Source organism: Sinocyclocheilus rhinocerous, unplaced genomic scaffold (genome assembly GCF_001515625.1).
Source record: "Sinocyclocheilus rhinocerous isolate Xijiao unplaced genomic scaffold, SAMN03320098_v1.1 scaffold1112, whole genome shotgun sequence".
Taxonomy (NCBI): domain Eukaryota; kingdom Metazoa; phylum Chordata; class Actinopteri; order Cypriniformes; family Cyprinidae; genus Sinocyclocheilus; species Sinocyclocheilus rhinocerous.
Window position 1 is genome coordinate 1,350,432 of NW_015657961.1, and position 15,482 is coordinate 1,365,913.

The following is a 15,482-nucleotide window of genomic DNA, read 5'->3' on the forward strand; positions in this document are numbered from 1 at the left end:
TCTCTCTCTCTCTCTCTCTCTCTCTCTCTCTCATTGCGTTTGTCGTCCTTACACGCTGTTCAATGTCACAGCTCGACAGATCATATACACACATAGGATATAAAATGTCATATTTCTCGCCTTTTAAAATCTGCCAGCTGTTCAATCAGACGACCATTATTATTCAAATAAGGATCAGTTGGGAATTAGCAGTCCCTATTATACCTATTATACATATATAGGGGAGACTGGGGCTAGTTGTCACGGGGCAAGTTGTCATAAGGGCTACAGCCGTCCAGTTGCAAGTGTTTGATTTCTCTAGCATGTTGATTTCAAACACCTAGCTCACAACTGTCATAAATTCTGATATTTTTGTTAACACTAATTTAAAATTAGCCAACAAATGCCATAATATTTTTGAAAAGCAATGGGCTAAACAAGGGAATATAATACACATATCATATTATGGAAGTAGATTTTACTAAAAGGATTTTTAGTAAAAGGCTTTACTGTGTACTCATGACAAATATATTTTTCACAATGGCAGGTTGGGGCAAGCTGTCACATGTGTTTTAGCCTATGTGTTATGGCCACACCTAGCCTGTTTTTTCTGTAGTGCACTTACGTTGTTTCATGAATTTTTTTCATAATTCTTGTACTATTACATTTTTTCATTTTAAATACTTACTGTATACATTGGGGAAAATATTTATTTGATCCCCTGCTGATTTTGTAAGTATGCCCACTTACAAAGAAATGAAGGGTCTGTAATTTTATGGTAGGTTTATTTTAACAGATAGAGACAGAATTATATCAACCAAAAAATCCAGAAAAAACACATTATATAAAGGTTAGAAATTGATTTGCATTTCAGTGAGTGAAATAAGTATTTGATCCTCTACTAATCAGCAAGAATTCTGGCTCCCACAGATTGGTTATATGCCCATGTGGAACACAGATTAGTCCTGCCACTTTAAGAAGTTACTCCTAATGTCAGCTTGTTAGGTGTATAAAACATCTGTCCACACAATCTGTATCTTCCGTTCCAACCTCTCCCACCACCATGGGCAAGACCAGAGAGCTGTCAAAGGATCCTTAAGGCAGTTGGGACCACAGTCACCAAGCAAAATATTAGTAACACACTACGCCGCAATGGACTGAAATCCTGCAGCGCCCGCCTTTATATAATGTTTTTTTCCCTGGATTTTTTGGGTTGGTATTCTGTCTCTATACGTTAAAATAAACCTACCATAAAAATTACAGACCATTTCTTTGTAAGTGGGCAAACTTACAAAATCAGCAGGGGATCAAATAAATATTTTCCCCACTGTAGGCTGTGGAAAATGTTCTTTTTATTTAAAATAGCTTTAAAATCTGCATTCTCAAATGATTGTCAATAAACAGCAGTTTGGCATTGTGACAACTTGCCCCATATTCCTATAGTAACAGTTAAAAAGGTCAATAGATTTTTTTTTCTTTTTGAATCAAGACTCTTAAATATATGCCAACAAATATATGTGACATATATGAAAAAAATATTCAACATGTGTATTTTGTATATTTAAAGAGTTTATTTAAATGTATTTAAAAAAAAAAAATTATTTAAAAAAAAATCAATGCTTGATTTTTTATTTTTTTTTTTAGAAATGTTTATGAATTTATAATGTAACTTTAGTAAGTAATGTAGGGTTAGTTTAGGTAAAAACATGCACATTTTCACTTTTCATGTAAATATTAGTTTTAAATAATATTAAAATGATTCTAAATGATTCTCAGTTTTTATAATAACAATAATAACCGCTGAAATGAGGTTAACCCAAATGTATATTTATTTTGAAGTTAACAAGGGATCTCTTTTTGTAACAAAAAGCAAATACTGTCTAAACAGACCATCAAACAAACGGAACCCACAATGATGATGATCTCAAGAGTTCAGTCCCGTTCAGATGACATCATCGGCCATAATACAAATCAACATACACATGAATAGCTCCACATGATATGAATTTTTATTCAAAAGGAAGACTTATCATTAAAAAAAAAATGAATCTAACATAACTCCAATAACAAAACGTAATGACACTTTTAATGTTTCCTGCATCTGTTTTGGTGGGCCAGTGTGAAAATCTTCCACGCGTGCAAACATAGACACACGCAATAAATGTGTGCTAGTGTCTGTGCTCACTTGAGTGTGTAGACTGTTCAAGGCAACACTAATCACATCAAATCATAAAAAATGGCAGATTATCAATAAAAACAAAAGTCATGGAAACTATAATCTAGCTACTCTTTCCAGTCTAAGACATTTAGCATCATAAAAAATAAAATGATAAAAAAAGAACACAAAATTACAAACAACAGTATGCACATCTACAGCAGAATAAAAGTAAACATAATTTAAAATTAAGCACTGAGTTGATTGATAGCTAACTGGAAGTTCTACTGCTTGTACAGGAGAGAGAGAGAAAGAGAGATGTGTGGGAAATTAAATGCATTATCGCCATCTTGTGGCAGTCGATTGAACTGCTTATCTCAGAAACTCATTGACTGCGGGCATGAATGAGGTATGTGGAGGGAGTCTGAAGGTAGAGGATTGGTTTTAGTTGTAATTGGTCAGTTGCCACTCAGTTGTGACCTACATATGCATTAAACGAATTACCCTATCATCCCACGTGAACAAAAACATGCCTAAACTCCCATATACATGGCAGATGTGATTTAAGAGTCCCTTTCATTGGGGCCACATGACACTATCATTAAAACGTGCATTTCTCTATGTAAATATCATTCTATTTTTGGACCATTTGCCATGTTTAAGACAAGAAACGTTGGGAAGAGTCCAGGGGAATGGAATTGAAAAATTTCACAAGCCGGATTCAAACATACACCACTTGCATGAACACCACAGCTCAACCTGTTCTAGTCACCGTTCTAACCGTCTCCTCTAAGTAAATAGCTTTTGAAAAGGAATACATGATTCAGATATGACAACTGGCCATTTTCTGTAATCCAATCTGTCACCAGATCAGTACAGATTAGGAAAAAATCAACTGGATACATAGTGAAGCAGAATTCATGCATTTCAACAAATTTACGCACAACACATTTGCCTCCAAACTGAATCAGACTGCATGCCATTGGTTGAGCTTATGTTATAACAGAGCAATGTTTTGATAGCGCCACAGGGAATCAACCTACGAATGGCTTATTTACAGTCTATTCGCATTAAGATTGGATAGGAGGAAGGTGTTTAACATGCTAAAAATTACACACATCACCTTTAATAAGCCAGATTTAATTATATTAAATGATTAATCAACTGTTTTTTATTCAAATGAATCACCTCAGTTTATTGCATGATGCAACCAATTTACCTCCCCCCCCCCCAAACTCCCTCCAAATGTCACCATGGTCTGTGGTTACAATGATGGCATAAATCTAGAAATAATCTAGCTTTATGACTGTAAGAGGAGAAGAACAGACAGGAGAGAAAATTTATATCGGGGGTCCCATACAATGGTTGCAGGGGCTGCTGTTTTTGCCTGGTTATTCTGTGTGTGTGTGTGATGTAATGTAACAATGATGTGATGTATATGAGTGTGTGTGTGTCTGTCAGTGATATTGCAGGGTTGAATGGTTTAAATTCATTCAATTTTGTATTCAGTTTAAGACACTTTTTGTTCAGTGTGTGTTTGCATGCGTGCCTGTTACGAGTCTGTGTCTTTCAATGGTTTTGGAAGCAGACCGTGTGTCTTGAAATGTCACCATGGTCTGTGGTTACAATGATGGCATAAATCTAGAAATAATCTAGCTTTATGACTGTAAGAGGAGAAGAACAGACAGGAGAGAATTGTGAAAGAGAGTGGGAATATGATCAGTAAGAGAAAGAGAAAGAGAGCAGTAGTTTGTTACCCTGCTTTTTCTGAGAGTCCCGCCACTGAAGAACAGAGGAGATTCATTCCTGAAGGTGGCGTGAGTGAGCAAATCACTGGGCCTGATACAATGATACATCAGTGCACAATGTAATACATTTAGATTGAGGACCTCATAATAATAATAATAGTAATAATAATAATCTTCCTAGGTTGATGAAATGACACTAGACTGTTGCACCAACAGTAAACACCAGAAATCAAACTTGGAGAACGTAATTCACACAAATATTACTGAAGTTTTCATAACACCATGTTTTTTTATTTTTATAGTCCAGATATTTTTTTTATCAACTCGGCATTTCCACGCATGTAAGAAAACCAGGCAGGCTCAGAGAGTATATACTTCAATATCAGACAGTAAGGTTAGAGAGAGATAGAGGATATATTTACAGCACACTGAGTAAAAATGATGCTATATAATCCCAGAGTACATCTGGACCGTTTGAAAGGAATCATGGGAGGCGAGGGAAGTGTGGTCACTGTCATATTGCCTGTTGTTATTGTTTACGTCTCGTCATGTGTGTTTGCTCATGTGTCATTATGGTAATGAAGAAATAATGTGTGTGTGTGTGTGTGTGTGTGTTTGTGTGTAAATGAGCCCACGCGCCAACTCTCACGTCCCTGTCCTGTGTGTCGTAGCGTATTTAAAGTCCTTCAGTTCCAACAGGTCAACACTTGTTTTGTTTTTTTTCCTCACATATATTCTCTCTCTTCTGCCATCCCTGTTTTTCCCTGTCAGGCTGAGTGAACTGAAGCGTGTGAAGGAAGAGGGTGCAGAGGGATGGATCTCTAGATGAAGTACTCTTTCTTGTCATCCATCCCAGAGTGGCCACCCTCAGCGTTAATGATGGCTGTGTCTGCATCAGGAGCATCATCGGAACCTTTCGCCTCATGAGTCAGGTATGTACCTGAGAGAGAGACCGAGAGAGAGTGAAACCACAACTTTATCCGTATTATTTGTTACTGCTATTGGTATATCATCTTCATTAATTGTATATTTTCAGTGATTTGTTGAATGCTTATTTTATATTATACTGCATATTATTATTACATTATGATTCTTTTTCTCACAGTTTTTGTTGCGTGTATTGATGTTTTTAAAAAGTTAAATATAAATGTTTTCAATGTTGATAATAATTAGAAATGTTTCTTGAGCAGGAAATCAGGACATTTCGGAAGGATCATGTGACACTGAGGACTGGAGTAATGATGCTGAAAATTCAGCTTTGCATCTCAGTAATAAATTACATTTTTTTTTAATATTAAAATAGAAAACATTTGAAATTGTTTTTAAATTGTAATAATATTAGTACACAATATTATTTCACTATATTTCTGTTTTACATAGAGTGTTCAAATAAATGCACCGTAGGTGAACATAAGAGACTTAAAATACAATTAAATGTAGCTTCTAACTAAAAGTTTTATTTTATTTTTTAAATACTATTTTATTTTACTTATTATATTGTATTTAATTAAAATAATTTTAGTAAACAGTAAGAGAAAAATAAATTTTGAAGACTGGGGTTTTCTATTAATATCACAGCTTAATTAACCTTAAAGGGATAGTTCACCCAAAAATAAACTGTTTCTTCCGTTGAACACAAAAGAAGATATTTTGAAGAATGTTTGCAACCAAACAGTTGCTGGTAGCCATTGACTTCCATAGTACAGTAAAAAAAAAATCTACAGAAGTCAATGGCTACCAGCAACTGTTTGGGTACAAACCAGGGGCGTAGCCATCATTTCAGAAGTGAGGGGGACAGAAATGTAATCTACGCCCCTGGTACAAACATTCTTCTAAATATCTTCTTTTGTGTTCAACAGAAGAAATAAATTCATACAACATGATGTTAATTAGATGTAAATTATGACAAAATGTTCAATTTTGGGTGAACTATCACTTTAACAAATTAATATTCTGGCGAGAAGACTATTAGGCTGTATTTACACATCAAGATCCAAACTTTTTACATACATAGGCATACCTGATTTTTTTCTCACCTGTTTCACTTAAGACCTAACCGACTGTTTACATTAATACCTCACCAATGAGTACATACAGTATGATCTTTCAATGCACAGCTGCATTAAATCCTTGTTCAGCATTTCTTCCCTGGCTCTGAAACCAGGCTGTTTTTCCCAAATGTATCGCTTCTGACAGCTTTTCTTGAGCTGTACGCTGTAAGTCATAGATAGATAGAGAGGGAAAGCTGCAGCACAGCTGTGATGATCTGTTTACAGTGTCCCTCTGTGCAGTGACACAGTCTGTCAGTCTGTCAATTGCTGCTTGCACTCTGCAAAATAGCTGTTTTTAAGGGGATATAAGATGGGACAGAATTGTTCTTGCATTTTTGAAATAAAAGAAACTGATGTACTATACAGAACTCCCTCCCCAGTCCACCTAGTCCACTAAACTATAAAAATACCTCATTCAGAGTATGTCACAGTTATGATGACAGAAGTACCAGTACTGGAGTTAAGGTGTAACATACAAGTAATTTATTCAGTATTTTTATTTTATATTTATTTGATTTTTTAAAAATAAAATTAATGCATTCAACTCTGCTGTTCTAATGAAAATCAACTATCTTGTTTTTTTGTAGACTGGGAACAAGAATGAACAGAAAAGGCAACATTTTGTCAACAATGTTCCATTTGAGCATGCAATTATTTATTTATTTATTTTTTGCTGTGACCATGATTCCTGTGTTAATACATTTATGCTGTAATGGAAAGTAAGAGATAGGTAAGAGATGTACTCACACACTTTTAAATATTCAGTATTTTTATTTGATATTTATTTGATTTTTTTAAAATAAAATTAATGCATTCAACTCTGCTGTTCTAATGAAAATCAACTATCTTGTTTTTTTGTAGACTGGGAACAAGAATGAACAGAAAAGGCAACATTTTGTCAACAATGTTCCATTTGAGCATGCAATTATTTATTTATTTATTTTTTGCTGTGACCATGATTCCTGTGTTAATACATTTATGCTGTAATGGAAAGTAAGAGATAGGTAAGAGATGTACTCACACACTTTTAAATGCAAAAGTACCTACAGTAATGTGTTACTTTCCATAAAATGTAATGATGCAACTTGAGGTAACAATAATGTAATATGTTGCTTTTAAAATTTACTTTCATCAACGCTATATCAGCAGAGATAATAAAGGTCATTTGCATATAGATATCTTAAAGGTACAGTAGCAATTACAATTCCAAAGGTCAGAGAGAGGAAAATGGAAATGGATTTGCTGCAAAAAAAGCTCAAATCTTGACTATAGATAATACTTTAAGCAAAATATTAAAAAGCGTAGAATATAATATGAAAAAAATTCATTACTATTAGATATTGATCATATACAGTATTTATGCTGAGCAATTGATATGCATTTATATAAAAGCAAGGACATGCAACCTTGTATGTACCTGTACTTTGTCCTCTCATTCTGTGTTCATAAACTCAGCATTTTCATTTTTTTTTTCAAGCCCATTTTTCTCATGTTTTTTTTTCTAGGTGCACCATTGCAGTGAGACACGTGGTTCATTATAAGTATAATGTCCCAGTCAACAATGAGATTTTGAGTCAAGTTTCTAGAATGTTTGTCAAGACAAAATCCATAAAAAAATCATTAAAAAAAAAAAAAAAGCTGCTGACCAGGTCAGGTCATTCTGTCAGGAATTTGAACAGTCCCAGAAGGTTATAAGCCCTCCAGACGCCCCAGGTGTGTGTGTGTGTGTGGGTGTGAAAGACAGCGAGGGATTTCTTTGTGTCTGATTAGGGTCGTGTGTGAGTGTGTGGTACCTTTGTGTCTGATGAGGTATCTGCCGAGGACGATGAGGAGACAAAGCATGATGAAGACAATAACAGCAACCACTCCACCAATCACAGCATGGTCTACTCCTGAAGGGGTGGTTATCACTGTGGGGTCTGAGAAATGGACAGAAAGACAGGTAGATAGTCAAAGCTGTGCAAAGAGGACAATCAGAATGACAACCGATGTCTTAACAATACTGACCAGGCAAAATCAGAGAAAAGTTCGAGAGAGACTTCAGCTGAAACTCAAAAGACTGAAAAACATATAATACTAATTCATCCCCACCACATCTTTACAAACACAGCCGAGGTCATTCATGTACGGTAACACTGGAAATCCTCACAATCTGATTTTGATTCAGGGAGTCACAATGCAAATTACAAACAATACGTTTTCTCCAGTTGAGTTTCCATAATTGATTCTGCTAGTTTCCTGTTTATCTTTGAGAAGCTGCTTTGACACAATCTGTATTGTATAAAGCGCAATAGAATAGCGCAATACTTGACTTGACAAAACAGTCCTCTAAAAGGCATAAAGTTGCAAATATTTTGAAATGTAACAAAAGACCTAGTGATTCACGTCGCTGTATATGGAGACTGTACAATAGATGGAAATGTGCAATATGAATTTGAAAAGTTATGTTCTCAGAATACTTCCATTTAAATGTGACATGAATCACTGATGGAAATCCGTGCTAAAACTATTCAGGTTGATGCAAATTTTCATCTGGATTTGAGAAAAGTTTGCATACTTGAATAAAAGTGAATTACTGATTGTTTTTCCCATTTAAATATAGCGAAAAGAAGCACAGGTCTTGTTTCCTGTTATTTCACATTATGCATTCTACCATTCAAAAGTTTGAGGTCAGTAAGATTTTTTTCATGTTTTTTAATAAGTCTCTTATACTCATCAAGGCTGCATTCATTTGATCAGAAATACAGTAAAACAATAATATTGTGAAATATTATTACAATTTAAAATAACTGTTTTCTATTTTAATATATTTTAAACTGTAATTTATTCCTGTGATGACAAAGTTGAATTTTCAGCATCATTACTCCAGTCTTCAGTGTCACACGATCCTTCAGAAATCATTCTAATATGCTGATTTCATGCTTAAAGGGGTCATATGATGCAATTTAAATTTTTCCTTTCTCTTTGGAGTGTTACAAGCTCTTGGTGCATAAAGAAGATCTGTAAAGTTGCAAAGACTAAAGTCTCAAATCCAAAGAGATATTCTTTATAAAAGTTAAGAGTTAACCACGCCTACCTAAAACGGCTCGTTCTAACACGTACGCGGCGCAATGCAACGCAGCGCGTAAAAAGACAGTATAAGTCATTATAATTCGTAATTATGTCCCCACTGGATGCAACGAATGCCTTGTTTATAATGGGTTTTCATGTTTTTGTCTCGTCGCTCCGGCCGGTCACGGCATCAACAGTATGGTGACGGGCGTAACTTTTCCGACACACGCTTGAGGTATTCGGCCAATCACAACGCACTGGATAGCTGGCCAATCACAGCACACCTCGCTTTTCAGACCGATGAGCTTTGTAAAAATCGACGCGTCTCAAAAAGGCGGGGCATAGAGGAGAAACAATAATGTACAGTATGTGGAAAATAATGTGTTTTTTAAACTTTAAACCGCATAAACACATTTCATTACACCAAATACACAAAATAATGTTCTTTTTAGCAGCATCATATGACCCCTTTAAGAAACATTTATTATTATCATCAATGTTGACAGTTGTACTGCTTAATATTTGTGTGGAAACTGTGATGAATTGTTTTTTATTCTTTGTTGAATAAAGTTCAAAAGTACAGCATTTATTTGAAACAGAAAAATATTTTTCTTAAAAAAATAAGCCTTTGAATGGTAGCAGTTCATATAATGTGTGAAGTATATTTGTAATGGGCTGGCAAGTTACTACAATGTCATTTTCCGTCTACCGTGAAGCCCCAAGAGCCGCTGACCTCTCTGTTTGAAAGGAAACACATGAATAATCAAAAGCAAGATTTCAGCGAAGAGTCTATCATAAGCTTCAGTGACTTTGCCTGGACTCGGAGAGCATGAACGACATCCATCACTCCCACCCACAGCACGATCTCTGTCTCCTTCTCAAACAATGCTCCATCAAAACAAGACAAGTTAACAGTCACCCTGACGCTCGCACACGTCAGGAGAAGAAAAAAACAGGGGGCAATAGATGAGAGCAGAGAGGATGAAGGAGGACAAACAAAGTGAGTGCTGAGTGACACGACAAGAAGCCCTGAGATCAACAGAGAGAAAAGAGAAACAGATAGAAACAAAGAGAGGGAAAATGAAAGAGAAAAAAACCCCAGAAAAAGTAGAAAGCACTAAAGCTCTTTTACAGGGGTCATTTCAGTTAAATAGGACTGTTTAATATTATTAATTATGGAGGCACTAATATTAAAATAATTATTGGCTGGTATTGATACATTAAAAATGTCACATTAAAACTAAAATCAATCATTTTCAATGCTACAGCTTTGTTTATTAGATATTTATATTGTTTTTTTTATTGATTTATTATTATCATTTTTAAAGAATAATTTTAAGTCAGTGTTAGATAATGGCAAAGGAAATCTAAATGTACAATTAGAGGATATTGTGATGATGCACTTTGATAAAATCATTACAAGGCAGACTGTATATGCCTGGTTAAACATACTGGTAAACTTCACATTAAATCAGGCCTGTTTTTCAAGGCTTTATAGCTATTTTTGGTGAGGACCCAAGCTCTTTGATGTCAAAGTTCAGTGAATTTCATTGGTGTTTTCTGAACTCAAGCATACACAAAGAAATCATACTCAAGTCCCTTTTTGAAAAATGGCTTCCAGATTTGGTTCATACAGAATAACTGATGTGCTACTGATGATGATTTGCTTCCAAATCATTTCTCATTGCTGTTTTACTCTGCAGAAATTGACTTCGGCGAGCATCTCACATTTTTTGCATCTTTTGCAATGCATTAAATAGTGAATTAGTTTGGATAATAAAATGTTAATAAAAAACGGAATGAACAATTTTTCAATATGTGGAACCTTCTCGTTCCAAGCCGTTAGCTAGCTATAATGGTAGAGAGATGCTGTTAGTACTCATGGCAGAGAGAAGAGGGTGTTTAGCCTGAAAAAAAAAAAAATCATGGTCAACTTGAGTCATATTTAGGGAGGCCATATGTGCCATTTATACGGGACACATCCTGGCCATGATTTTTATATTGCCTAAAACATCCAAAGTAGTTTGACCAATAACATGCAATATCAGTAGCGTTTGATACTATTAATCACTCTATTCTTATTTCCCGTTTAGAACACTGTATCGGTCTGCAGGGAAATGTTCTAAAATGGTTTATATCTTATATGACTAACCATTCTTTTTCAGTTAACATTGATAATTTCACTTCTTCCACGGCGCATCTTGCTTGCGGAGTTCCGCAGGGATCCATTTTAGCTCCAACTTTATTCTCTTTATATATGATACCTTTATGCGAATATTCTTGCGAAACATGGGATAGCGTTTCATTGCTACGCTGACGACACACAAATATACATGCCAATTAAAAAAGTGACCCGGACACGAAAATATGAACATATCACTCCCATCCTTGTTTCGTTGAATTGGCTACCTGTAAAATACAGAATTGAGTTCAAAATCCTGGTCATGGTATTTAAGTCTATTAATAACCGCACTCCACCTTATCTTGCAGATAAAATTCAAATTAAAAATTAATTTATTCTCTATGGCATTTTAAAATGGGTGTTGCTTTAGGACTGTATTATTATTTATTTATTTTTTAACGCTATTTACTTCATGTTGATGTGTTATTTTCTATGTGTACCTTGTAAAGCACTTTGGGCAACTTAGTTGTATTTATATAATAGTGCTATATAAATAAAGAAAGAACATGCAGGTATTGTACATAATCAACCAATCATGGCGCGTTGCGCGTAAGAAGGTGAGAATGATCAAAGCGATGCAAATACGTGCACGTGTTTGTTCGACTTGAAGCTGCGCACCGATCGTTGTATGACACCAAAGTACCGCGAGAGCAATTTGAAAGCATAAGGAGCAGTCTGCTCTGCTCTCTATAGCTCTCGTGAAATAATGTCATACAACGATCGATCTGCACAGTGCTAAAGGCCAAAACCTGGATATTTTAGGCAATATAGAAATCCTGGCAAGGGTGCGTCCCGTGAAAATGGCCTGTATGATCACCCTAGTCATATTTGTCTTTCAAGTTAATCATATAATGACCCTGATATGGTGTCTTTATATGAATTTTATGTTGGCGAAATTAATATGTAATGCTGGATATAAAAACCTTCTTTTATAAATTGCTAATTTTTCATGGCAATCTCCAAATATAGCTCTCTCCAAACTGTTACAACAAAATGTTGAAGATTACCACCAAGGCAATCGATTTATTATGTGATAAACAGTTTGATTCATTACAAAAATAGTTTATTCAGGCATGTCCTCCTTTGACTTCCATACAAATAGAACAGGCTCTGGCCCCCCATTGGGATCTCACAGTGTTGCACATTTCTGAACAGAGATTGAAGTCCCCCCCTGGGGGAGGGTCTCTGCGTGATGCACTCATGTTGATGATGCAAATGTACGGTTTAAATTAGTACAATGTGGAAAAAGACCCGCAAGGAGGGGACAGAATCGAACTTGCAGCGTGTAAAGTGACAGAAATCGGCAGTCCTTATCAGTCAGGCTCTGCAAATGACCAGATTGATAAAGGGGGAAGATGCATTTCCAGGTTCAAATGATTCACTGCTGATGACTTCCACCAGGCTACAGATGGCTGGACCTCCCTGTAGCAAAAACTGAGATGCATCAATAATATCTCATTCATTCTTCTAAGCGAGATTGTTTTCAAATTGGCTGAAAATGCAGTTTTTGGCATCAACCTAATTCAGTTCTAAGCTTTCAATGAACCAGCAAATTTACGCTGATATTAATAGTTTTCCATGTAATATAAAATGTTTTGCCTTCATTAACAACGTTCCTGCACCATTAACTATGTTCATAATGACAGTGCAATTCAACAGAGTTGTTGCTAAAAAAAAAAACACCCAGATCCATAATAAATTAAGACTAACAGACAAATGAAAGACAGACAGAGGAGAATCAAAAATTCCCAAAAAGAAAGACAGGACAATACTGAAAGAAAAAAGGAGGAAAAGAAAGAAAAAGAGAGACAGTTAGAGAGAGATGTGACAATACCTGCAGCGTTCACTCCGGCTTCTTCTCAAGAGGATGAAGGGATGAATGGATGGGTGGATGGATGAGTGGAAGCACGAGATGTGAAGCAAGAAAAGGAACAAAGAGAAACGATGAAAAAATGTACGCGAGCATGCATGTGTGTGCATCTGAGTGCGCTCACTGAACACTACCCAAAAAATGTCAGAAGAGTATTAAAGAGGATTTCACATAGCAAAATAATGAAATAATGAAGTGAATGTTTTCTGGAGGGAAGGTGTGGTGTCAGATTGTGTTTCTGGATAATCAGAGGCTTTGCCGTGAGATGTGCCTGGTTAAATCCTGCATTACAGTCAAAGCCGACAGCAGATGCTTCTCAACATGCTTCTGTGATACTGCACTGGAGATCTCAATATACAGTACATCTCTATCTTTCTCACACGCACAACCTGCTCGATTATGAAGTGACACATTCAAGCTGTTCCACCCACACACCAGGGATGGGCATTTCGGTCGTTTTGTCTAAACAGGTACGTGAAAGATGAATCAAGCAAGTTCTCAAGTGCAGAGGTGGGGGGTGTCTACACATCTGTGTGTGTGTGTTTTTTTTGCACGTTTTTAGACATGTACATGACACACATTAGAAGAAACAGTTCCAATAATGGAAATTCTGTCATCATTTACTTACCCTCATGTCGTTCCAAACCTGTATGGCTTTCTTCTGTGGAACAATGATACATTGTTGAAGAATATTCTCTATGTGAATGAGGACTGTGTGGAGTTAAAGAACGGAGCTTGAGAATCAAATCAGTCCAATTCATGAACAAATAATTTAGAACAGTTTTTTGAACTAAATCAAATGAAAATATCCAACTCAAAAGAAGAATGATTGATTCATACTGTAAATCGAACAGTGTTATCTCTCATGAAGAAAAGCTACATTGTATTCTCAATGAATAACGATTAAAATAATTAATCATATGGCTTCAGAAGACAGATATACTTCTCTGTTAATTTCATGGTGTTTTTGTTATTAATGGAGCTTGACAGCCGCAGTTCTCATTCACATTTATTATATTCACCTGAACATTCACCTTTTCTGTTCCATGAAGGAAATACATCATACAGGTTTAGATCAAGATGAGTAAATAATGACATTTTCATTTTTCTGTGAACCATCCCTTTAACTGGACACACTCAAAATTTATGTCGTTAGGTCATGACCATGTCATATACTATGTTAGCAAAAAAAAGAAGGTATTGCCAAAACAATATACACTTCCATTTAAAAGTTTGGAGTCAGGAATTTTTTTTAGGTTTCTGAAAGAAGTCTATTATGCTCAACAAGGCTGCATTTATTTGATCAAAAATACAGGAAAAACAGTAATATTCTGAAATAGTATTAAAGTTTTAAATAACTGTTTTCTATTTTAATATATTAAAATAGAAAACATTAATGATATTAGGAATAAATTATATTAATATAATTTATTCCTGTGATGGAAAGCTGAATTTTCGAACATGCTGATTTGGTGCTTAAGAAATATTTCTTAATATTATCAATGTTGAAAACAGCTGCTTAATATTTTTCTGGAAACTTTGATACATTTTTTAGGATTGTTTTGATGAGTAGACAATATAAAAGTCTTTACTGTCAATTTAATGCATACTTGCTGAATAAAAATATTAGTTTCTTTAAAAAAAAAAAAAAAGTACTGACCCCAAACATTTGAATGGTAGTTTTGTTATATTAACAATAGTTTTATTATATTATATATTCTTATATTAAATACATGCAAAAATAAATAACTAAACTACAAAACAACCCCCTTTTATCTGATCTGTGCATGGTTGTTACTGGATTTTGTTCAGTGTGAAATGTTTTGAAGTTTAAAACTCAAGGCAATTATTTTCAGGGGTGGGGGTGAAGGATGGAGCGAGGAATCAATGGTGCAGGAGATGGGCTTTTATTAATAATAAAATAAAACAAAACAAGCAACAAAAACTACCCCGTGGGGGAAAAACACAGCTGGCAACAAGACAAGGCTTGGCTAGGCTAGGCAGGACAAGGCAGGGGCCCGCTCTTCGTACGTCGCTAACTCAGTTAGCTGGATTTGATTGTTGACGATTTTGCTTGATCTTGGATTGTTTGGTTCTTCCCGGAGTTGCTGTCATAGCAACAGGTCCGTCACATGGCACACAGGAAACAAAGACAAAAGCTATGTGCTCACACAAAACAAAAACACAAGCACATAGCCAACAAAACAATCACAAGCAATGTGCTCTAACAAAACAAGACACGAACACGCAGCTAATTAGAATACTCATAAGCCGCGTGTTCACACAAGACATGACAACATGAAAGCACGCAGCCAAAGAAAAACACAAGCTGCGTGCTACACAGCACAAGCCATAACATGACATGAAAGCACGCAGCTGAAAACACGAGCTGCGTGCAACAACACAAGACAACAGTAAAGCACGCGGCCGAACACAAACCGTGTGC

General features: G+C 35.5%; 1 protein-coding gene and 1 long non-coding RNA gene across 6 annotated transcripts in view; one reads left to right on the forward strand and one right to left on the reverse strand.

Annotated features, from left to right (window-relative positions):
• Positions 1–1,800: 1,800 nt before the first annotated feature.
• Positions 1,801–15,482, forward strand: part of LOC107721776 (uncharacterized) — a 15,108-nt gene continuing 1,426 nt past the window's right edge. Inside the window, exons 1-2 of the long non-coding RNA XR_001637737.1 lie at positions 1,801–2,454; positions 12,983–12,990. This is a non-coding gene — a long non-coding RNA (uncharacterized LOC107721776). The remainder of the gene's footprint in view (positions 2,455–12,982; positions 12,991–15,482) is intronic.
• The window catches only part of LOC107721775 (cell adhesion molecule 3-like), a 70,009-nt gene continuing 58,867 nt past the window's right edge, over positions 4,341–15,482 (reverse strand). For 2 of the 5 annotated variants that reach the window (XM_016529933.1, XM_016529932.1), the window contains 3 exons: positions 13,001–13,021; positions 7,727–7,852; positions 4,341–4,822 (listed from right to left, as the gene is read on the reverse strand). In XM_016529933.1, coding sequence (XP_016385419.1) covers positions 4,704–4,822; positions 7,727–7,852; positions 13,001–13,021 — 266 coding nt within the window. In that variant the 3' untranslated portion in view covers positions 4,341–4,703. Of the gene's footprint in view, positions 4,823–7,726; positions 7,853–12,210; positions 12,589–13,000; positions 13,022–15,482 lie in introns of those variants that run through there. The other 3 variants (XM_016529935.1, XM_016529934.1, XM_016529936.1) reach the window with 2 other exon arrangements.